Source organism: Myripristis murdjan, chromosome 20 (assembly GCF_902150065.1).
Source record: "Myripristis murdjan chromosome 20, fMyrMur1.1, whole genome shotgun sequence".
Classification (NCBI taxonomy): domain Eukaryota; kingdom Metazoa; phylum Chordata; class Actinopteri; order Holocentriformes; family Holocentridae; genus Myripristis; species Myripristis murdjan.
In genome coordinates this window covers 25,328,190-25,351,930 of record NC_043999.1, presented here as the reverse complement: position 1 = coordinate 25,351,930, position 23,741 = coordinate 25,328,190, and the positions used below count along the sequence as shown (strand labels likewise).

The following is a 23,741-nucleotide window of genomic DNA, read 5'->3' as shown; positions in this document are numbered from 1 at the left end:
AAAGACCTTCCACAAGCTGTCTCCCATTAGCTTTAACTGATGCTGCGTTTGGGACAAGTAGGAAAGTCAGAAATTCCTGATTCCTACCAGAGGAGGTCAGAATCTACCAAGTACGTGGAGGAAGGAGGAAGTGGGTATACCCTGCTATATGCTGATAGGCTGGGGGGGATATACACTGTAAACAGTCAGGAAAAGTGGCAGTGGGGCTGCTGGAGCAGCAGAGGCGAGCTGGCATTTGATCTCTTTCCCAGGTATTTGAGCATCACCCCATTATCTCTTCAGGCCAAGTGCACCCTGATGTTGACAAAACCTCTGAACACTTTTGCAATGTTCATGCAATCTTTGGCCAATTCCCAGAAATGCTCAACTCAAGTGGCCACTTGGCTAAATTCTGAAAAGGATTCTTGCAGCAGCCGGCTGGTGGCAGGCCAAGTCAACAGGAAGAGATGACAGAGGGAAGTGCGTCCAAGTGCAGCATCCATGCCCCCTCTCACCTTGGTGTTTCCCCTCTAGCACACACACTTTTGGGTGTCACCCAAAACAAAGATGGTGTGTTTCAGGGCAGACTGGGATGTGCCTTCATTTAGGCTTCAGTTTGCCCAGTTTCTGGAAATACAAAGCTCAAATGCGCGACCAAAAACAGGATGAAGAGTAAACAAAAATTCATATCAAAAACTGCGACAAAATATGATGACATTTTCCTCAACAAATGAAACAAAGATCAACATACTAGAAATAGACAAATGAAAACACAGCTCCTGACCTATAAGGAGGCAGATTGTTGAGTAAACTCTACTTTTGATATTAAAAAAAAAAGCTAGATCAAAAATACAAGGAATGTAGATCAATCTGTGTATAAAGGCCACTAGCAAATGATTTAATGTAGAATTTGCAGAGAAAAACTGTGAAAAATGAATTACATAGAATTACATAGAAACTAAACAAAAATGCATTTTAGTCAGCACTCTAAGACTAAATTACAACTGGCTGTCAAAATGAATCCTGCTGCAGACCAACAAAGTGGGTCAAGTATACATAAAAGATGTAAATGAAGATATCACTGTCACGTGTTACTTGATGCACAAATGAACTTTTTCAGGTCCACTCAATTTATTTATTTATTTATTTTTTGGTGGGAGACATAATGGACTTCTTGTTGTTGAGTCACTGGCAGTAGAATTCAGCTCTTTATGAGCCTGTTTGGAGATGAGCAGAGAAAATGTACCAGTCCTAACCAGCAGCCTAATAAAAGGCATGCTGGCGTATGGAAGCATAGTACAAGGGCACAGATATCTGTTCAAATTTCTGTAAGAATTATTATTATTATTATTATTAAATTGTTTCACAATAGTAGGAACAGGGGCGCAGTAAGCTAAGATCACCGGCAGATGGCAGTATTGCAAACTTGAGGCTGTCAGCCTCCGTAAAAACAGAACACAAACTAGAAGAAGGAGAGGAAGAGGACAATAAGTTTGGCCCCTCCGCGCTACCGTAGCTGTCACCATGTCTATGTGTGTAGGCGTGTTGGTCGGATTTTTTGGTACGGTGTTATTCTTTATAATACGGTTATTTATTATCGTGACGACCGGTTCAAAATGCAGACCCGGAGCCAAAGGTCCTGTCACCGTTCTTGCTGTTGCAGGATCAGGTAATGACATCAAATCCTTACCAGAGTCAGAGCCAGGGTAGCAGCTAGCCGCAGTGCTGTTCTCTGTATCACCAGACTGCCATGCCAAACATAACAGTGTAACATTGTATGTAAGTTAGAGACGTTTTTTTTTTTTGACTCGAGACAATGTATTGAGCTGTTCGGCATGTAAGTGATCCACCAAGTTACACATACTAAGTGATTATCTCCACTTTTCCACCAGGCTCACTGGAGCTCTTGTTGATCTGCTTCTTCACTAGCTAGTTTTGTGGAAGTCAGTGCCGCTTGGTGAATAAAATGTAAGCCGAACTGTCAAGTGTTGTGTGTCTCTGGTGCCAGCTGTGTAAGTTTGCCGACCACCATGGAGACAGTAGACCGCCTGACTGCTGTCCACACGGGAGGGAGCTGAGCGCCGGCTAGCTGACTTCCGTAGCATTCACGTTAGCTTCTAATCAGCACTCCACTGTGAAACAGACAGTCAGCTAAACCTCTGACTCTGTGAAATGATGAGAACAGAGGGACTTAGGAGTAGCATGTGTAGTAAGAATAATGAACAGTAAGTTATTTTGCTTCTTTATGCTCAAAAGTGGCCCATTTTTATCTTTTTTTTTCAGTTTTGGGGGAGAGTTGTTCATGTTCTTAAGTAGTAACTGCACTGTTGAAGCCATAAGATCTATATTAGAGGGTGAAGTAACTAATTGCGTCTACTCATGCTACTATAATTGAGTAGCTTTTTGTGTACTCGTATTTAATGATCAGTGCCAGCTTGTGGAACCTTTCACAATAAAATCTCAGTCAGCAAAGATGAGAAGAGGAATCTGCTTCTACCTTGTTGGTTCTACTTGTTGTCATTTCCAGATTTTCAAAATAAAAGCTGCACGATTTTTTTTTTTTTTTTTTAAATGCAGGTGGTTTGATGAAAGTGAGTACGATTTAGACTCATCTGGTAAAAATGTGGAGTAATTGTGGGGAAAAAAACATCATCAGTAGTCAGATGATGAGTACAATGTAGACTCACTCAACCACCATGTTATCCTTCAAAAGAATGGAAAAGATCACATATGACAAAGTTATTGTTTTGAAAAACTGACTCAGTAACAAATGAAAAACTGAGCTGTTAATTTGTAGATGTATTCTGTTAATAGATATATTAAGTGATTGTTGAAAAATTTGAAAATGTTTGTGGTGTTCTGTACATCTCATTGGTTAGACAAGGTCTTACTTGGCCCTGAGCCACTTTCCAGTATGGCTAGCCATGCTCAATTGCTCATTTGAGCACATTCTAAACGTCTGATTGACCAATCAGATTGCTCAGTCGGATCTACCTGTTGTATAATTGTTAATTATCTACTCCCATGTTTGAGTGTTGTGACTGTGTAAAATGGGGAATGTTGTACTTGTTGCCAAACTGTGGGATATACTATGTTCCTATAGTATACTATGGATATTCCTGTACTATGGACATACGATATACTCCCAGAAATTCTAGTGTCAAAGCGCTCAGAAATGCATCATTTGCATGTCACCACCCACCCCTACTCCCCACCCACCACCACTTTTTTTTCTCTGAGGAGTTTGTAGGTCAGATCATTAGATATAGTCAACATATTTAAATACATGGTTGATGCCAGGCAGAATGTCAAGAGTTTTTTTTTTTTTTTTTTCTTTTGATCCATTAAAACTAAAAATTACATGATGTAGAGCTACTGTGATTTTTTTTTTTGTTTGTTTGTTTGTTTTTTACAGTGGAAATTGCATAATTTATTATGTAAACTGGAATCTGAAAAGTTCATTTGGATGAAAGCTGCAGTATGACAATTTTCTTATAATAAAAAGACACTGACAGTGCTGTGTTGTAATCCATTTGCACTAGAAAATTCAGCCAGGCTCGTTCACATTTGACCTCATGATGATGGAAATGTGCCCTGTTCCAACTGACCCTGTGGGCTGGTGTTGTGTGTTTCACAGGCGGCCACACTACAGAGATTCTGCGGCTGATGGAGAGCCTGTCTCCGTCCTACAGACCTCGCCATTATGTTATAGCTGACACTGACAAGATGAGCGAGGAGAAAATCTGCACCTTTGAAACCTCAAAAGAACACACAGACTCTGATTCACAGGTATAGACCCAGCTGTGTCAACATTGTGGGATGATAAAATCAACCTCACACCATGATGGTGTGGAGCGCAATTCCAATATTCCCCAGCAGATGGCATAATTATTGTTTTCATGTGTGCCTCTCCTGAAATTGATGCTTTTAAACTGTAAAGACCGGCACTAATACGTATATATGCAAGTTGCTTCTATTTGAAGACAGTTTGAATATCACAGGACAGGGAATAGTATATGTAAAAACAGGCTTAGACAGTGTTATCTAACATATTGCCTTAGGTATTGCAACTTTCACTTTTGCAAACTGGGGTTGTAAGTTGTTTTCAAGGTTCTGTCTTCCTGTAGTTTACCATCCACAGGATCCCACGAAGTCGTGAAGTGCATCAGTCCTGGAGCTCGTCGACGGTCAGCACCCTGAATGCCATCCGATATTCCGTTCCCCTGGTCTTCAGTCTCAGACCTGACATGGTAGGTTGAACCACAGGCCAGTCAGCAGTGTTTTTCAACCGACATAAGCCAATATATACTTTCACTGGCATGGATTCACAGTTAAACCTTATCTGTAAAGGGAGGAAGGGGGAAGAGAAGGGGTGACATGAGCCACCTGTTGTATCTAGACAGCCAAACACAGAATTGCATTCAAAGGCCAGGTCAGAAGATGGGATTTTTAAATATTGCGGCCTCATACAGTTCTTGATTCTTGATGGAATATGTTTTGATGCATTTGGCAAAACTGTAAGCCTGAGCTGCTGTGTGAAGTTTTATGGAATGATGATTAAAGGGTAAAATCTACCATGAGTATAGGGGTAAGTATTTTAAAACTATATTAGAACTGGAAAATATTAATTTCTGTGCAATGTCCAGTAGCCTCAAGTATAGTTTTTATTTTGTCATAGCAACATGTAATGTAAAAAGTTGCTCACTTTAGCCCATTCTGCCCTATTTCAAACAAAATGCAGGAAACAAATGTGAAATGCATGCAATGTTGAAACATCGCTCTCCTTGCAGTGTACATTTGGTATATTTGAACACATGAGTTGCAAATTCTTGTGCACATAGGAAGAAATATTTTAGATAGATTTTAGATCTATTCATCCAGATAAGTTTAGCTGAATATATATATATATATATATATATATATATATATATGGATGTTTTTTTTTTTTTTTTTCCAGCTTTACCATAGTTCACATTTCTTTAAAATATACTGAGGGGCGTCATTCTAGCAAGACAGTGTCAGACAGATAATGTCTCTTCTAAGTCGTCAGTTTTCTTACCCAAAGGAAAAAAATCTTCACCTGTCCTCTACAACTGTTGTCCTCCACATGGCTCTCTTCCTTCATCTTTAGCTGCTTTACAGTTTGACTATACCTACATGAAAACAGGTCCATCCAACTCTGTACTACTAGTGGCAGTCAAGGGTCAAATGACATGCAGATATACATACCTATGTGTAATTTCCTTGAAGTGTACAAAGCTGACATTGAGCTTGAGTGACATCACAAGACCACGCTCTTTGAATCACATCACGTCTGTCTTCTTGATAGTAGATCAGCTCTTTAAATGGATTTCCACTCCAAGAAAATACTCACAAATATCCTGTTTTGATTGTGCTGTTATTTTCGTTTGAATTCTGTGGTCAAAAACTCTGTCAACTTAATGAATGCAGCATGCCAGTTATTATCCCGTGCATAGGACAAAGCAGCAGAGAGAACGTTCATGTGAATCCAATTGCTTTGACAACCTCATAAAACGCGGCATGAGGACTTCCAGAGCCAGTCCCCCCAAGCCTAGGAATTATCACATTTCTTTCTTCCCTTTTCAATTAGTGCATGTGTCTGTAGAACTATCCAGTGCCCAGTGATATCTTATTATGAGTAAGTGATTATTTTTGAACAGGGGGGATGGCCCAAGGCAAGCACCCCCCTGCTACAAACACCTCCCAAAGGACAGTGTTGCAGGATGCCTTAACCATAACCGCAACATTTCCAAGTCTATCATAAAGGCCTGTATTCTTCATATTTTAATTGTGATTATAATTTTGATTTATTAGAACTGCTGTCAGGCTAAATTGATATTTTGTGTAGACCTACTCTTTGACTGGGTGTGGACATTAACCATGTTAATAATGCTTATTTTTCTAAACACACCGTAGTTTTGACAGTATAAACTTTACCTACAATTATGTAACTGTATCAGCTGAGCACGGTGCAGTCAGTGCAATTAATTTCCTCAGTCACATGACCTGCTTTACTCCCAGGTTACACCAAACATCTACCGTAAACACTATATCTGCAGTCATGTCTCCCCTAAAATATTTTGTTATAGAGGTGGCTTGGTCAGGAGTGTATTTTCAGCAGCACAGACGCTACTGAATGATCATAGAAATATTAAAGGAATACTATAGGAATACCACAGGCATCAGTGTGCCTGATACTGTTGCTCTTCTCCAACTGCATCTTGCTACTTGTCACTGATTTATTGTCACAATAAAGATTTTTAGAGAAAGATTTTTAAAGAAATTTAGTGAGTATTATAGATACAAGACAAAACTGACAGGAGGGCAGAACTGAGAGAAAAAGGCGCAATTGGAAATCTATTAGCTGCTTCAGCACCATGGACAGCGCCATGGATTTATCAATACACAGCACAGTGAGGCTGCTGATATTTCAGAGCCATGGTCAGAGCTGTATTATAACTTGCACAAAGCTCAGTCAGATAAAGGATCAATGAGTCAGCTTCACAAATAAACAAGCCCTCTGGCCCTGCACTCTCTCTGCTACCAGGGGATGGAGAGGAGGGATGGCAGGTTAACAAGGAAGATACATTCAGGAATTTTGCTGACAAGGGGGATGGCATCCCCACTCAAATTGCTTATTATATACATATATATGACAGCTTAATCTGTTTGTCTTGGGACTGCTGGGTAGCACCCAGATAGTTAGCAGCCTTGCAGCCATGCTCCAAGCATCGATTTTAAAAAGTAACTAATCCCCACCAAACTGTTCTCTATGAGTGGTGACATCACCTGCCACCAAAGACGAGGAACCCTACTTGGTACCATTAGAGCTCAGACTTCACAGAGACTTTAACCCATTTATGGACACCAAATTTTTTTCTTTGTAGTTTTCTATCGACTTTTTTTCCCCAGCTGCTTTCATCCAGCTGCTCCTCACATAACTGCAAAGAGGTCGAGGAACAAGTTCATTCAACTATTTGAAAAAAGTTTAAATAAAAAAATAATAAAAAAATAAAACTTAATATCTTATACTTCCTTAAAATAAAACAGTGATGATACCTTATTTGCTTTTTGACCAAGATTCTCAAGGCCCAACTATAAAAAGACTCTAGATTTGATTACTGTCCTGTTAGCTTGGTACCAAATTGTTAAAGCAAAATTTGGTAACTTTGGTAGGCTGGTGAGTTTTATATTTGATATGAGTCCACGCGGTGATAAAATATCCTCATTAGGGGGCGCCCCGGTAGCTTACCAGATAAGAGTGTGTACCATCTGTCAAGGCTGAGTCCCGATCACAGCGTCCTGGGTTTGAATCAGACCTCAGGCCATTTGCTGCATGTCACCCCCTTTTCTCTCCCCTACTTAAAATATTCTCATTAGTTGCTCTATGCTCCCTTAGACTGCTAATCTAAGGCACAGTCAAAAGTAAAAAAAAAAAAAAGAAAAAAATAGCATTTTTTTAACTAAGGTTCACTGTTTTGCAAATTGTCTTAGTATGACTTTTAAAACGTCTGGTACATGTGCAGTTGGCTCACCTTTATCAAAACCTTCACTGATTCAGTCATAGGTGACTTTCTAATAGTATTTACCACCTGTAAGCTCAGTCAGACAGTTTTTTTAGCGTTGAGCTTTTTTGTTCTCTCTCATATTGTGTTAAAGCAGCATTTTTTCCACAGAGGGACAGTGGGTTCTGTTTCAGCATAACTGAACAAAATGGGGCCCCGTAACTCTTCCTCCCCCCATTCCCCTGGCTTTTCCTTTCCACTCCCACTAGCTTCCCTTGGCCCGGGCTGAATGCTCGGGGAAGGATCTAGTTCACACCATGTGGCAGGACCTAATTGGCTTTTCCAGCAGAGCGAGAGAGACACAGACGGAGAGATACTGAGTGAGGGGAGACAATACATTTAGTGTGTCTTTGTGAGCTGAAGCAAACAATGATTATGCCATTTCTCTGTAATTAGAAACAGATTTTTCCACAGAACTAATTAATAGCTGTCATATAGAATATATGTGGATGATTTCAAGCTCTTGTATTGTATATTTTTTTAAGCCAAGTAAGCAATTATCTGAGAATAGTTTGACTGTGGCTTTTGGAAATATGCACTGTAAATTGCTTTTGCAGTATTGTTTCTGATTAACAGTCGGGACAATGAAGTTATCCAATTGAGAAAGAGAGAGAGACAGAGGAGATGCTGTATCAGGCTTCTCTTCTCTGTCCCATGGGTGCGAGGCGGACTGAACGGCGAGTTGAGCAAGGCTGTTGCACCACAACTATACAGGGCCCAGGACTGCCCACTATATCCACAATCACAGGCTACATGCTTAAACAATTGTGCTCTAAACCTGGTTACACCAGTAATCTGACACATGTAAACATCACGTAAACATCATAAAAGGATTAGAATAACCTTGGTGCTGTGATTATGAGAAGCCTAGTTTAACCAAAATTGAACTTTAGTGGAGTGTTTGGTTGTATTGTTACTTTGGTGTGATAAGAAGTCCACATGGTGGTGAAAAATCCTCTTTAGTTGCCCCATGCTCCCCTGGGCTGCTAATTCACAATCCTGTATTGTGTGTCTTTATTCACTTCCACGGCATGGCAAAACAGGTCCCAAAATAACACTGTTACCACATAAACCAACACAACAACAAGTCCCAGTACCCATTTTTGTCATGTCATTACAATTATTTGTGAAAGTTCTATCAGGTTGTTCCCTCACGATGCAAGGTTACTACATTTATGTTTCCTGCAGATGCTACTTGCTGGATCTACTTTCTAGTTCAAATCGGAAAATAACAAGAAAAGAGCTGTAACATTCCCTCAAAAAATGCAGTTCGAAAACATGCCATAGTAAGCTGGCATGTTTCCATGGAAATCCAGCGGCACACTTGAATAGTAATACTGGATATTATTGAAATGGTGTTGGATTGTAGCATGTTAGCCCCAAACACACACATCGACTCATGCTAACTCGCCAAAAAATAACCTCATGCCTGAAAAGAAGTTGCTCATAGACGTCTTTCTCCACTGCTACTGTCTCCTTTATCTCAGGAATGTCAGATGCCATTTTTGGAGGCCTCCATTGTGTAGGCTGTTGTTGATTTAGGGTGGGAACCTCCTCCCCACAATCCCCCGCTTCCCCAAAGCTTGTCGGCTTCTTAACTCTGGGTCCACATTCTGATGAGGTCTGGCTTGTCTGCTTGTGAACAGTGGGGGAATTGATGTTTTTATTTGCTTTGGCCAAACTTGAACATGGATCTCAGGGTTGCAGTGGCAGGGGGTGGGATTGATCCTCCCACTAAGAATCACGGGGACATGTCGGGGGGTGGAGGCAGGGAGCAGGGGGTAGAGGAAACTGCAGAGGCGGAGCTTGGGGCGCAGGGGGGCTCGCAAGCCATAAAAGGGCATTTGTGAGATTACACTTTCAAGTCTATCATACGCAAACAGACCACTGTCAACACTGTCAACCATTAGCTCCAGATGTGTCAGCATAGCCCTCTCATAGCTCATGGTTTCACATAGCTCAGCTGTAGCCCAGTAACCTACTTATCCAGCAAGAGGAAACACTTCACTCTACAGGCCTTACAAGAAAATTCCACCCCTGCTTTTCTTAAGATACAGTCTTGATAAAGTTATCAAACAGACATGTAAGGTCAAAGACGCGACAGTTCAAACAAAGGTTAATCCACAATTTTTTTCATGTAATACTTAAAGGTTCATTTTGCTTTCAACAACAGATTCCTCACAATGGTGGCTTTGAACCAATCAACGGTAGGCCTACATGAAAGCTTGCTGTTCCAAACACTTCTTTCCCAGGAAAATTCCTCTGCTGCGAAGGAAGTGATACGTTTTATGTTTACAGAAGCAACAACAGTGGTTTGTTTGGAATAAATCAAGAATGTAGACAATATAGAAGAAGCCAGGTTAAGGATGTGAGATGGAGAGCATAAATCTCTTTTTCAGTCAGCTTATTTATATGCCTACAAAAGCACTTACTCTGCACAGAGGCACTTATACAGGTTTTATAGACTGTTAAGCATTGTAAAGTAAAGACTGCGAAAACCATGTTGTTATTGTTATGAGATATCATTATCATTATTACCACTAGAAAGACCTATTGAAATGATTGGTCAGTAGGGTTTTACAGTCCTGGTTTGGACTGACATTGGCTTGGCCGTATGGACGAATTCTAGCCACAGGGATTGATGGTTTGGATGAAAATGAGATCTATACATCAAATTAAAGCTTGTGATGAGTTTTATGTGTGTAAAAAAGGAACCAACGCATATAAATAGGGTACAGTATTGAAACCCTGAGGGCGAAATTATCACAATAAACAGAAAAACAGGGGCGTGTCCAAGGCAGAGTGGCAAATACATCAGCGTTTCATTAGCAGACGTCATGGAGATACTTAGGATTTTTTTTTTTTTTTTTTTTTTGTAATTTTGGAAAAACCCTGATTTAGTGTGTAATTATTAAAGAGCACAAAAGAGAATAGTTCACCAAAACAACTGGAGTGAATGGACACGTTCTTTAGAGATCCGAAGCAGGTAAAAAATGGCCACAAAATCCCTGCAGGTTTCAGCATGTAGCTCACCTTAAAGACAAAAGAATCTCATTTGAGAATGCAGCTATAGTTGAATCAGTTTTGGCCGTAGCATAGCCACATCAGAAACCAGTGGTTCTTGCGGGTCTTTGTCAGACAAGTCTGATCCTTAATGGCTGGTCTCACCACAAGTTCCAAGGAATTTCTTCAGATACACCAAAACAGCAAGAGACCTAGAGAGGAAACTAAAACTTGAAACATGTACGGTTTTAGATACTAATGTTAGGTATAGACGATTTAAGAAAACTCAAAATAGTATGCTACTCTCCTCCTTGTCTACCAGATGCTCTTGAAACATGTAACCTCAGTGCGCCAATTGGCATGTCCATTTGTCCCTGTTTTCAGCCCACACGCATTCTGTGCGTTGACCAAATCCAAGGGACCTAGTCAGTTTTTCAGAGTTCGCATTACCCTCAGTGACAAGTTGTAGTTTTTATTTAAAGCCGCACTCAGCGATTTTGTGGCCACAAGAGATACTGATTATTGATAGCACACACTCCTTTTGTAAATGCACAAAGCCACTCCCATTCCCCTGGAAGATTGCTTGAAGAAACTGAGAGGAAAGAAAAATGTATTTTTTTTTTTTCGTGGGCATGACATATTACACTCGTACAAGACTCCTATTAGATTACTTTGATTGTTTTGTGTCTGAGCTTCAATTTGAAAATTGGGTGAGGCTGCAGACTCTCAGCTACAAGATGGCAAGTGGCTGCAGTGCTGATTTATTTATTGAAAATTGGGTGAGGCTGCAGACTCAGCTACAAGATGGCAAGTGGTTGCAGTGCTGATTTATGAGGCACTTGTGCGATTGATCTGATATTCGGATGTGTTTATCTGTAGAATGAGCATTTTCAGAGAGACTTTGAGCGAGGCTGAAGCGGCCAGTGAGGGAAATAACATTAGGCTAGATATACATTTTTATGTTGGAAAGAAGATCTGCAGTGACCACTCTCACATTGCAAGGGGTAATTTTACAACGAGAGACCATGTACTATTGCGTAGCTTCAAGTGACAATATGTAGTTGTTGCAGTTTCACAAGAGTGACAGCAGCAGTCAAAAGGACATACCATTGCCCTTAGTCTTGGATATTTCTGTGTCAGTTTTAACTTCCTCTAGCTAAGTCTCACTCTGTTTGTTTTCTTCCTCCATGGGCTGTAGGAGTGGTTCACCATCTGGTTTACCTTAACCTTATTAAGCAGCCAGTCCAGCACACAATGGAGAGGACTGTTCACTCACTAGGAACCACATTCTGATCAAGAATATGATCTCCTTTCCCCTGTCATGTGTCATGTTGAAACATATGTGAGAGAAGCCATAATCATGGTATGGGATGAATGTTGAACAGGCATGTTAAAACTGGCAAGGAGGCAAATCAGCATTCCCAGTCTGTGTTTGCTTCTGAGTGCCAAGAGATGTGACTGCCCTCTGCCTTTTTGTATAAGTTTGAGTATAGGTTTTGGCTATTTTGACCGTAATATATCTGGTAAGATTAGTATAGTTGGTGATCCATACCAACAATTCCGTGGTTACTTCGGCATGTGCTGAGATTTCACTTTCCAGTGCAAACTGTGTTGTTTCCAGAAACTTCCTTCAGTCATTGTAGAACTTTTATGGCTTCAGGTTGCCAGTAAGCACTGCTGTCAAATACACACACGGGCCACTGCAAGGTCCCAAAAGTTGAATGTAAAAATGCTTGTGCTTCACGGGGTTTAGTGGTATGAATGGAAACCAGTGGAAACTCAAATATCAGAGTTCCAAAATACGACCGCTTGCTTTGGGAAAAGATTAGCAGAACATTTTGCAGATATTATGCTGGATTTGCAGAACTGATAGAACTTATCTCTTCGACCCCGACCCTGATCCCAACCCCAGCCAACCCCAAACTCACTCCTTCAGCTATACTGGTCTGTAATTCATACACACAATGAAGTGGTGTTTTCCCAGTGTATTTTTGGGGAAACTTAACCACATCTTTCACATCTAGACAGTTTACCTGCAGTGTCGCCCCCCCCCCCCAAGCTCTATATGAGGTATTTATTTTCAGTCTCTTAAAACCTGATCTTTAGTCACTTGCATGATAATGACTAACTATGTCTGGTGTGGTGAGTCAGCGAGAGGCAAAAGCATGTGATACACTCAGCCATTCTTGTCAGGTGGTTTTACACAATAGAACTCAGTATAGTTCACCTTAAATGGATGATGACAGTGGAAGTCATCATTATATGTTGCAAACTCCCCTGTCTGTTTTGTGTAAGTACATATAGCTGGTCATTCCGAATGCTTCATTGTTCTTGTGCATTTAGCTAACCTGCTATTTACATCAAATTCTAAATGATGCAGCCACAGCCTACAAGCTAGCCGTCCCCTTGACCTGTCAGTGCTGGCTCATGGTAGTGGGATGCAAGTGTCAAAATCACATCAGCAGTGTCGGACATATTGCATTGTGATGGACAGACAGATGAACAAACAAACAAACAGAGACTGATCCATGGTCCCCACCATCCCTCGTCATGTAGCTATTAGAGTCTTGCCAAAAGGCGAACAGAAATTTTAAACCACACCATCAACTGAGCATTGCACTGTCACTGTGCCATGTAGACCGGATCTGTCTGTCAACAAATTATAGTGTTCAAACAAAAAGGCACGCTTCCCTAGCATGCCTGTTATGTGATGTCATACACTGCTCATCCTGCAGGCCTCTTTCAGTTGCTTCACAAAGAGTCATTTATGACTTGGCCCACATTCAACACAAATCTTTTCTGTTTAGACGAGTTATTAATTATATACTAGTAATGTAATTTATGATAAGCACTCATTCACGGAATCCACTGACTTTTCTCTGGTTTTCTGTGGTGATTCAGGAGGAAAATCTGTGGGATTCTGCGGAGTATTTTTTTTTCCTTGTAATGTTTTAATGTTTCAATGTGTTTGGAGCAAAAATAACAATTTTTAACATGCAAAGTCCGATATTAAAATTGCAGAGGGGGTGGGCGGGTGCTGGACTGTCGGACAACCACCCAAAATATGGACGGGTTTAGCTTTGGAAGTTACACTATATTACCAAAAGTATTCGCTCACCCATTCAAATGATCAGAATCAGGTGTCCTAATCACTTGGCCTGGCCACAGGTGTATAAAATCAAGCACTCAGGCATGCAGACTGTGAAACAAGACATTTGTGAAAGAATGGGCCGCTCTCAGGAGCTCAGTGAATTCCAGCGTGGAACTGTCATAGGATGCCACCTGTGCAACAAATCCAGTCGTGAAATTTCCTCGCTCCTAAATATTCCACAGTCAACTGTCAGCTCTATTATAACAAAATGGAAGCGTTTGGGAACAACAGCAACTCAGCCACGAAGTGGTAGGCCACGTAAAGTGACGGAGAGGGGTCAGCGGATGCTGAAGCGAATAGTGCAAAGAGGTCGCCGACTTTCTGCACAGTCAATTGCTACAGAGCTACAAACTTCATGTGACCTTCAGATTAGCCCAAGTACAGTACGCAGAGAGCTTCATGGAATGGGTTTCCATGGCCGAGCAGCTGCAGCCAAGCCACACATCACCAAGTGCAATGCAAAGCGTCGGATGCAATGGTGTAAAGCACGCCGCCACTGGCCTCTAGAGCAGTGGAGACGCGTTCTCTGGAGTGATGAATCACGCTTTTCCATCTGGCAATCTGATGGACGAGTCTGGGTTTGGAGGTTGCCAGGAGAACGGTACATTTCAGACTGCATTGTGCCGACTGTGAAATTTGGTGGAGGAGGAATTATGGTGTGGGGTTGTTTTTCAGGAGCTGGGCTTGGCCCCTTAGTTCCAGTGAAAGGAACTTTGAATGCTTCAGGATACCAAAACATTTTGGACAATTCCATGCTCCCAACCTTGTGGGAACAGTTTGGAGCGGGCTCCTTCCTCTTCCAACATGACTGTGCACCAGTGCACAAAGCAAGGTCCATAAAGACATGGATGACAGAGTCTGGTGTGGATGAACTTGACTGGCCTGCACAGAGTCCTGACCTGAACCCGATAGAACACCTTTGGGATGAATTAGAGCGGAGACTGAGAGCTAGGCCTTCTCGACCAACATCAGTGTGTGACCTCACCAATGCGCTTTTGGAAGAATGGTCAAAAATTCCTATAAACACTCTCCTCAACCTTGTGGACAGTCTTCCCAGAAGAGTTGAAGCTGTAATAGCTGCAAAAGGTGGACCGACATCATATTGAACTCTATGGGTTAGGAATGGGATGGCACTTCAGTTCATAGTATGAGTAAAGGCAGGTGAGCGAATACTTTTGGTAATATAGTGTAGCTGTCAGCATGACAGAAACTGGATCAACGGTGACGACGGCACATTTTCCCCCTCCACCTTCATAAACATCACTGGCAGATTCATCTGCCCTATCTGTGGCAGTGATCCGTGTCGCTAAATGACAATGCCTGAGCTCCTCTGCTCTATATTTGAGTTTCAACATCTTTTAGTTGTTAAAACAGGTTGTTTTCTCCTCTGTTGTTCCACCTCACGACATGATATTAGCCACAGACAACGGGGGGAGAGGCAAGATGCGTTCAGGTACACTAACACGGCTGCTGCAACACTGTTGTGTTCAAATTCCGCGGAATTTCAGCGGATTTTTCATCGGAGCACCGCAGGCGCAGATTCTGTTCGGGCCTGATTGATAAGATAATATCTTTATTACAATTTAAAAATAATAATAATTTAATATTATTATTTTGTATTTTATCATTTTATTTTTGACTGATTGCTTGGGGGGCCAGTCAAAATTCCGTCACGGGCTGGAAGTGGTCCGTGGGCCGGACTTTGAGTATCCCCGTTCTACAAGGTGGGTGGAATCACAAAGCCAATTATAGCCGCTGCGCAGCGATGGGTCGGGTCCAGGAATTTTTAGGCAATTCTAAGCAACAAGCAGAAGAATATGAAGATGTTTAGGAATTTAGCAACACAATCTGCCTTTTGCATCAGCTGAGGCTTGAATTTACAACATCTGAGACTAAGGATCAATTTCTATTTCACTGAGCTAATTAGTCAATGACAATTCATGTGTAGCTTCACAAATTGAACAGAAACTCTACATAGAGGCTAATAGCTAAGCTAAATGGAGAAGTGTGCAGAAATGGCATTTTGATCAGCAATTGTAGAAAGAGTATTAAGAGAAGGCAAATACATGAAAGTCCATCAGTAGAATTGTCTGTACCATAATTATTCAAATTGTCCGTTACTAATCCACGCAACACACTACCTAACCTAAGTTATCACTAAATTAACATGGCCACTCTACATCAACCAGGTCTTCTGAAATAGTTGAGCTATGTGCAAAGTGAGAACCAACTGTAAAGTATTGACACTGGACCTTTGTGCAAAGTTTGGTTTATTTTCATGAAGGCAGATTTTCTAGCAGAAAAAGACTTGAAGATGCTGCTCAGTGATCCGTCACACTCAGGAAATTTGGAGCTCATGATTAAGATGTTCACATTACAGTGTGGATTCTGCACCAGTTGAGGCACGAACCCGCAACCAAAGACAGTTGTTTACCGCTCTGAGCTAATTGGCAAGTAGCAACTCAATAGCAGCTTGACAAACTGACTAAGCCATTCACTGTTGTGCAGGAACACAACCACCCGTGCATGGAAAGCCAGATTTGAAACCACTGTAAAAAAAAATTCAGTTATTAAGACAAAAATCTAAAAATACACATATTGCATCTAGACAACATGGAGATGTTGGTAATTTTTTTAAAAAAAATGATTGATTGGCTCCATAAGTGAAAAATTGATGTTTAAAAATGCCATTCTTGAATTGACTCCAATGGTTCACATGAGAGAAAAATTCAAAATCAAAGTCAAAAATTCAGTTTTTGAGATAAAATTATGAAATTTGCCACGTCATCGACCATGACTCCAGAATTTTGTCAATTTTTTCATGAACATTGAAGATTTATTTAGCAAGAATTTGTAGGTATATGTTTACAGTAGCATTTACAGTCAAACATTTTGATGCACTGAAGGCTCAATTTTTTAAAAAATCAAAAATCTGAGAAACAACGTTTGTGTAGGACAGTCTGAAGATGCTCTGTATCAAATTTGGTGACATTTGAGCAAAAATTATGGGAGGAGGATAGGTTTATAAGTTTTACAGTTTTTGAAAAAAACAGTGATGAACTTCATATTTTTCAGTGGGTTTAAGTATACAAAAGTTTCTTCAGTATTGAAGCTACAGTTTGATGAAAGTTGTGAAGTTGTAGCACATATGGTTGATTTGTTATGCATTTTCAAAGTTTTGAACTTTAGATGCTTGCTATAGCGCCACCATCAGGACTATTGGCTTGAGTTTGCAGCTGAGGTAATCTGGCATGGGACTGGACCTTTGTGCAAAGTTTGGTGAGTTTTCACTCATGGGAAGTATGATTTCCTCGGAAGAAAGAAGAAGAAAGAAAGAAAGAATACCTAGGAATACAGTAGTGTCCTGGCAGCTTAACTGCCCGGACGCTAAAAATTCTATCAAACCGGTAAAGCCAGAATTTCAAGGAAATAGATGAGCTTTGTCAAGACTAGGGAGAGAAAACAACTACAGTAAGCAGATAAAACCGTTTAACTTTGCACATCTTTCAGGGAAATAAAAATATGCTTCCTTTTTGATAAGGCACAATAATATTTCATTTGGATTTAGCATTTGGATTGTGTGTTCAGTACATTCATTGATGATGACAGTTTCAAGTGCATCTTCCAAGGCTCTGACCTCACATGTATGTCTTTCTGGATGTCAGCAAGGCTGCCCACGCTGACTCATCCGGCAGTAACCTCTGGGTTACCAGTCACTGGTTGAAAATGAAGTGAGAGATTCAGTGCCAGGGCAGGCATGCCAGGAATGTTCTGGTGAGGCTTATGAATGCAGTGCTTCTAAGGAACTGCTGCAGACTGCAGGCTGCTCTTTACAGGCATAGTAAAAAAAAAAAAAAAAAAACTGTCACAAGTGGCTTTTACACATTTCCTGGAGAACAACATGCAAAAATGTAGTTGCAGACTTTTTCCAAATGGTGTTTTTTACAGCATGACCCCATTGACAGTTTAATGGGAAACTGTGACAGATGTTGGCCTGTTGTCTTGTTACAAGGAACAATATATATAGCAAGTGCAAACTGGCACTTCAGTGTTGTTGGCAGTTGTTATTGGATAACAGCTATCTGCGAGCTACTAAGCTTTCCTTTTTTCATAGCCTTAAATTTACTCCAGAAAGAAGACTTGATATAAAATATAAATATCTGGTGATCTTTATGGGTTCAGACTTTTAGAAGTTATTGCACATCAAGAATATGAGATCTGTCCACAAAATTTTACCACCCTAGTTTCACACATGTCTGTCTGTATTTTGTGACATGAGCTGGATCTGAAACCGTTGCAAGACAAGTGCCCTTAATTTACCCCAGCGACTGCACTGCCAGGACACTCTGTTCATAGATGTCATTATGGCATGTCACACATGACTACAGCTTGAAAACATTAAAGCTGCTGTACATAGGCTTTCTATACTGACATTTTAAATTCAGCAAAAGGAATCTCCATGTTGGGTGAACAAAAATGAGTGAGATTTGTCAGAACCTCTCCTGAAATCACAAGCCGATCCTGGTAGAGGGACTTGTGCACCTCAGTGACACTGGCAGCAGTGAGGTGTTAATTTTCACAGCCGGTTTTGATTTGTTCTGGTCTTCTACTGTTGGCTAAAATGCATTTTAGTTTAAGTCACATTTTAGTCATTTGAATTTTGTTAGTTTTGGTCAAGTTCTTTTCAGCAAAAACTTCCTGTGGTTTTTAGTCGATGAAATTGAAAGTTTAATCTAATTCATTTTTCACATTGTTTCCCTGGAAATTCCCCATTAAATTATTTGTTAGTGATAAAATGATCTACATTCCTCAATATAGCTTTGTGTCTCTTGTATCTAGCTTTTTTTTTTTTTTTAATAAAGTTATAAAGTTATATAAAGGGGCTTTGGCTCCAGGGTGTTATACCCATGGCAAACAGGACTCAGTTCAGCCAAAAGCAGTTCAAAAATACCTTCATGACTGGTCAGGTAAGAACAAAAAGAACCTCAACTGCAGGTTTTTATCAGACACCTTAGCTTTATACAACTGGCACTTTGTTTCACTGAGATCACAATTTTACACAAGAGCTAGACCGGCAAATATTATTGGTGCACCTCTAACATTTAGGGAGTGTACAGGTCCACCATCCACAACCCGTGGAACAGGCTGAGGTGTCCCATTCAGCCGTCCAAGCTGCAACTTTATGGACTACAGTCATCATTTTGCTGGTGGGTGACAACCGGCCCATTGCCAGTAACCAAACCAACTGTGATGTGTTAAATATCAATACTAGATATTATCCCATTCATTTTGGTTTCAGCTGGTGCCCTAGCACTGTGTTGATGGAGCTTATTAAGTTTAAACCTGCATTAAGCAAGATTTTTCTCAGATAATACACTTAGCGCCTAAGCACTATGTCTGGCTGCAACAGAAAAGAGTGTCCCAGCCACACCGATTGCAATGCTGCAGAGTCACCCTATCATCATTCTTCCTCTGATGTGTGGTATGGTCACTGGTGTGAAATCCTCACCCGCTAGGATGTGTGAACTTGCACATCAGTCATAAATTTGAACCATACTTTAAAATGAGTTGCATGGGCTTGCCAACAGAACTGACTGAGTCAGTATTTGGTTGCACTGCAGTCTATACTTCTAAGCAAGCTGATGCCCTTGTAGACTCTAGGTCTTTGGCTCTTGTATAAGAAAAGAGCACAAAACAGAAAAACAAATCAACTGTCAGAACAAAAAGGCAATTGTTCTTTGGCCACCATGGAAATGATTTCAATGCTGGCTGACTACTCCAGAAAAAATCAACCACACTTGCAACAAGCTCACAAACTGTCAAACTTCAGGCTGAAAGAATTGGGTTAGTTAAAAGAATCAGTCTTCCCACCATTTCTACACACAGGAAGAGATGAATTCAAAATTAAGCTTGAAATCCAAACATGTCTCCTAAAATGATGAGCCATTTGATCACCTCCAACCCACGACACACTTCAAATGTAAAAGTAATTTAAATTGATACGTTGATACATTATATCGATTAAAGTTTGTTTCACAGTGCTGCATTTGCAAGTGAGCCTTTTTGACGTTTACATTCTTAACAGCAGGTAGCTGTCTAAAATGTATTAAAGAGCATACTCTCTGCATCCCTCTGATGGCCAACACACACACACACATACACACACACACACTTACACCATAAGTGGCTATTGAAGGATGGTGGGGTGGGGTGGGGGTTAATGGGACTTACCATCAATGGGAAACCTGAGCCTGGGCTGATACACACAAGCGCCCTACTCTGGCAGAATGGAGCCCTCAGTTGCTCCCCGTACTCACGAATGTCATAGCAGTACAGTGGTCCCTCGTTTATCGCGGGAGTTACGTTCTAAAAATAACCCGCAAAAGGTGAAATCCGCGAAGTAGTAGCTTTATTTTTTACAATTATTATGGATGTTTTAAGGCTGTAAAACCCCTCACTACACTCTTTATACACTTTTCTCAGACAGGCATTAACATTTTCTCTCTTTTCTCTTTTGTTTAAACTCTCAAAGTTCAAACCTTTGTAGAAAAATAAGTCCAGTATTATAGAATGAACGCATTCTGTACTGTACAGGAGACACGGCACGGAGGAGATTGATTGACAATGGTCTGCAGTCCCTTAGCCAATCAGGACGCAGAACACAATGCGCTGTAAAAAAAAAAAAAAAAAAAAAAAAAAAAAAAAAACTGCAAAATTGCACTAAAAAAAATCCGCGAAACTGTGAGGCCGCGAAAGGTGAACCGCGTTATAGCGAGGGACAACTGTACATAGCATAGCAGCGGTAGCAGAATTGCAATGGCCCAGCTGAAACTAGTTGGTGCTCCCTCTCCAATCATATCCAAAGCCTGCCCAAAGCCATGTCTTGAAATTTTATTTTTAATGTGCCGTCTTTCCTGATCTCTGCCAGTTGCCCCTGTTCCAGCCGTCTTTGGAGCTTTGAATGAACTTTTTGCACCGTTCATCATCACTTGCTCTTGTTGGCTGTGTTGGCTTGTCAAATGAAAATACTGTGCATCCTCACTGACCATGGCAGTGTTTATAATGAATAGACCATCATTCCCCATCAAAGGTCCTGACAGTTGTACAGCCCTAGATTACTATGTGATTTGAAGGTTTAATCTCAATTAGGGTTTGAGTGTTACAGTTTCGATTCATAATTTCAGCTGCCAACTTGGGTTTAACTGGTACTAAGGCAGGTATTTGTAAGACTGTTAGCCGGGGGGAAGTCCACCTCAATGGCAGGAGGCTAACAGTTAGCATTTGGAGCATCCAGCCAGTATCCAGCACTCAGTAACAATGAGAGCAAGATAGCACCAATACTGTCCTACAGAACAGCTAGAGAGGGAAGTGAAATATGATTTTTTTTTTTTTTTCAAATGGGTCAACTATCCCTTTAAAATACACATAATAAATGAATTACTAATAAAATGTGCAAAAAATGAAATGTCACGTTAGCATTTGCAGGTTTTTCTAGATAGCCATGGTTAGAGAGAAACCTCCATTAGCCTATATCAGATGCTGATGATAACTGAATTTTAATAAAACCCCATTATCAGCCTAAACCTGCTGCCGAAGTGCTGTGCTTGTTTTTTGTATCATAATGTGTTTCAGTTATTCCACTGGTTGGGGATGATTGCTATATATTTCCACTCTCAGGTATGAGTTATATAACTGGTGTGAGTTTTCCATGCACAGAGCAGGGCTGAATACCATTATTTCCAGAGCAGCACGGACAGTATATTACAATGCGAGTGTGTCTGAGCTGTGCAGCATTATGATGAGTTCTCCAGACCTAGCAGCCCATGACTCCAGAGTGACTGTGTCTGCTTTCCCGTAAATCCCAAACTCCCTCAACTCCCTCACCCTCTTTCAGCTCTGAAGGCAGTTATTCACCAGAGAACTTCCTTCTTTTTGTTTTCTCCCACTCTCTCGCTCTCTCTCTTTCTTTCTTTCTTTCTCCTGGTCTCGGTCTTAACTTTTAGTGCCACTAAGTCTGAATCACCCAGCAGTTGTTTCTCACTGTTTCTCTTTTCTTCCCCTATCTTCAGACTGTATATTCAGCACATTCCTTTTCTCTGAGAGATGAGTGGAGGCTCAGCTCGTTGATCTTAAAGCTGGACACACTCCACAGCTGTCAAAAACTTCAGATCTAAGAACTTGAATTTGTGAAGATCTCGAAGGCCTGATGTCTCTCCAAAAACAAACACTAAACAGCAGTTAAAAGCGCAGGAGGGTTTTGTGCTGAATTTGGAGGGGAGAATGGAAAATGGTAGGAGGGAAATTCTGAAGCTACAATGATCATGTGTTGTTTTGAAGTTTCCACCTCTTCCACCTGCTTTCTTTGGGAAGTCCTCAGAAAATAACTCTGCCCACGATTCTTCATTCTCCTCCATATCCATGTGCTGACATGCTGTATATTTATCTAACTTTTGTTATTATAAGCTGCCTAATATCAAATGTGAAATCTGTGGGTCCATGGGTAGGGACTCGCGTTGTCGTCTCATTTTTATTTGTTGACAAAAAAGTCATGATTTTTCATTTGTTTTTTATTTTTTTTCAACAAAGGTTCATTTTATAAACGTTTTGTCTTTTGTTCATCTTTGAAAAGGCTTCAGTTATAGTTTTAGTCAACAAAATTAACACTCAAACCTAAGCAGCTCTGGTGATGGCCAAATGCACTGCCGCATAAGCTTTTTGTTTCAGATCTCATAAACAGTTAAATCAGGAATAAAGTCTTGCTTAGTTTTAGAGCTTGGTAAAAGCATGGAGCCTCACATTTACTATGCATGTGCTCATCCTTCTTTGTGTGTGTGTGTGTGTGTGTGTGTGTGTGTGTGCATGTGTGTTGTTTCAGGTGCTGTGTAACGGCCCCGGGACCTGCGTTCCCCTGTGTGTTGCAGGGCTCCTGCTCGGAATTCTGGGAGTGAAGAAAGTCCTGATCGTTTACGTTGAAAGCATATGCCGCGTAGAGACACTTTCGCTGACTGGAAAGATCCTCTACCCTATATCGGACTACTTCTTTGTGCAGTGGTCTGCCCTGAGGGACAAATACCCCAAATCCATTTTCCTTGGAAGAATAGTTTGACGGAATGTCATATTTTCCATTGTGCTGCAAACGGGCTCTTAGAGCACAGAATGCATACAAATAAGGGAACAAATTGGAGCAAATATGTTACAGTGGTTTTTGAACAATATGAGTAAACAAATCATATTGACATTAATTTTACAGATATTGTGATTGCAATGTGATTCAAGCTTTTAGTAGGAATGGTCATTTTTGCAGTGTAATTTTTATTTTCACTGAAAGAGCTATTAAAATGTTGATGGTTTGATGTTTGCTGGGGTCTGTACCAAACAAACACATTTTCTTACATCTTTGCAGCTCCTGTGATTTTGATTTTGCACTTGGCCACATTGCAATTCTGAAAACATTTCGATGAACTGTTCAACCCTACAGTACAGGGCATAACACCAAAATTTACATGGTGTTATGCTGAATAAATGCAGACAATTTTCAACCTTAAAAAGCATTAAAGTGTCCTAAATCTTATCAATAGATGTCTTATTTTTTCCATTGCAGCGTTTCTTGGCACTGAATGCCCGCTCTCAGATTAAAAGTGTAGTTTTCCTCAAAATGAAAATGTTGTCGTTATTTTCTCGTTCTGCTGTCAAGTCTAACACAGTGAACTTTGTGTGGCCACCAATCACCTGTGAGTCCACCTCACCTGTCTCCCAAACCTTGAAATAAACTGACGTCTTTTTACAGCTCAAGAAAGTACAGTCTGTCGGTCAAATTTTAACTTGTTAGGCATGATTCCACTTCATTTCTTTGTTTGGGTTTCTGAATTGGTGGTAAATTTAATTAGAGGTAGAATGAAACGTAGCATAAAGGAAAAAAAAAAAAAAAAAACCTTGGCTTTCTGAAAGCGATAAATACCTTGACATGTGGCCCAGGACTTGGCATCATGTTTAGGGTTATGGAAAGCAGCATCAGTCATGCT

At 40.6% G+C, this 23,741-nt stretch overlaps 1 protein-coding gene across 1 annotated transcript; it reads left to right on the top strand.

Moving 5' to 3' along the window:
* The first annotated feature begins 1,462 nt into the window (after positions 1 to 1,462).
* alg14 (ALG14 UDP-N-acetylglucosaminyltransferase subunit) lies at positions 1,463 to 23,290 on the top strand. The gene is made up of 4 exons (XM_030078789.1): positions 1,463 to 1,648; positions 3,617 to 3,768; positions 4,107 to 4,229; positions 22,595 to 23,290. The coding sequence occupies exons 1-4, from the start codon at positions 1,504 to 1,506 to the stop codon at positions 22,823 to 22,825; spliced, it is 651 nt and encodes a 216-aa protein (XP_029934649.1). The 5' UTR covers positions 1,463 to 1,503; the 3' UTR covers positions 22,826 to 23,290.
* Positions 23,291 to 23,741: the final 451 nt, after the last annotated feature.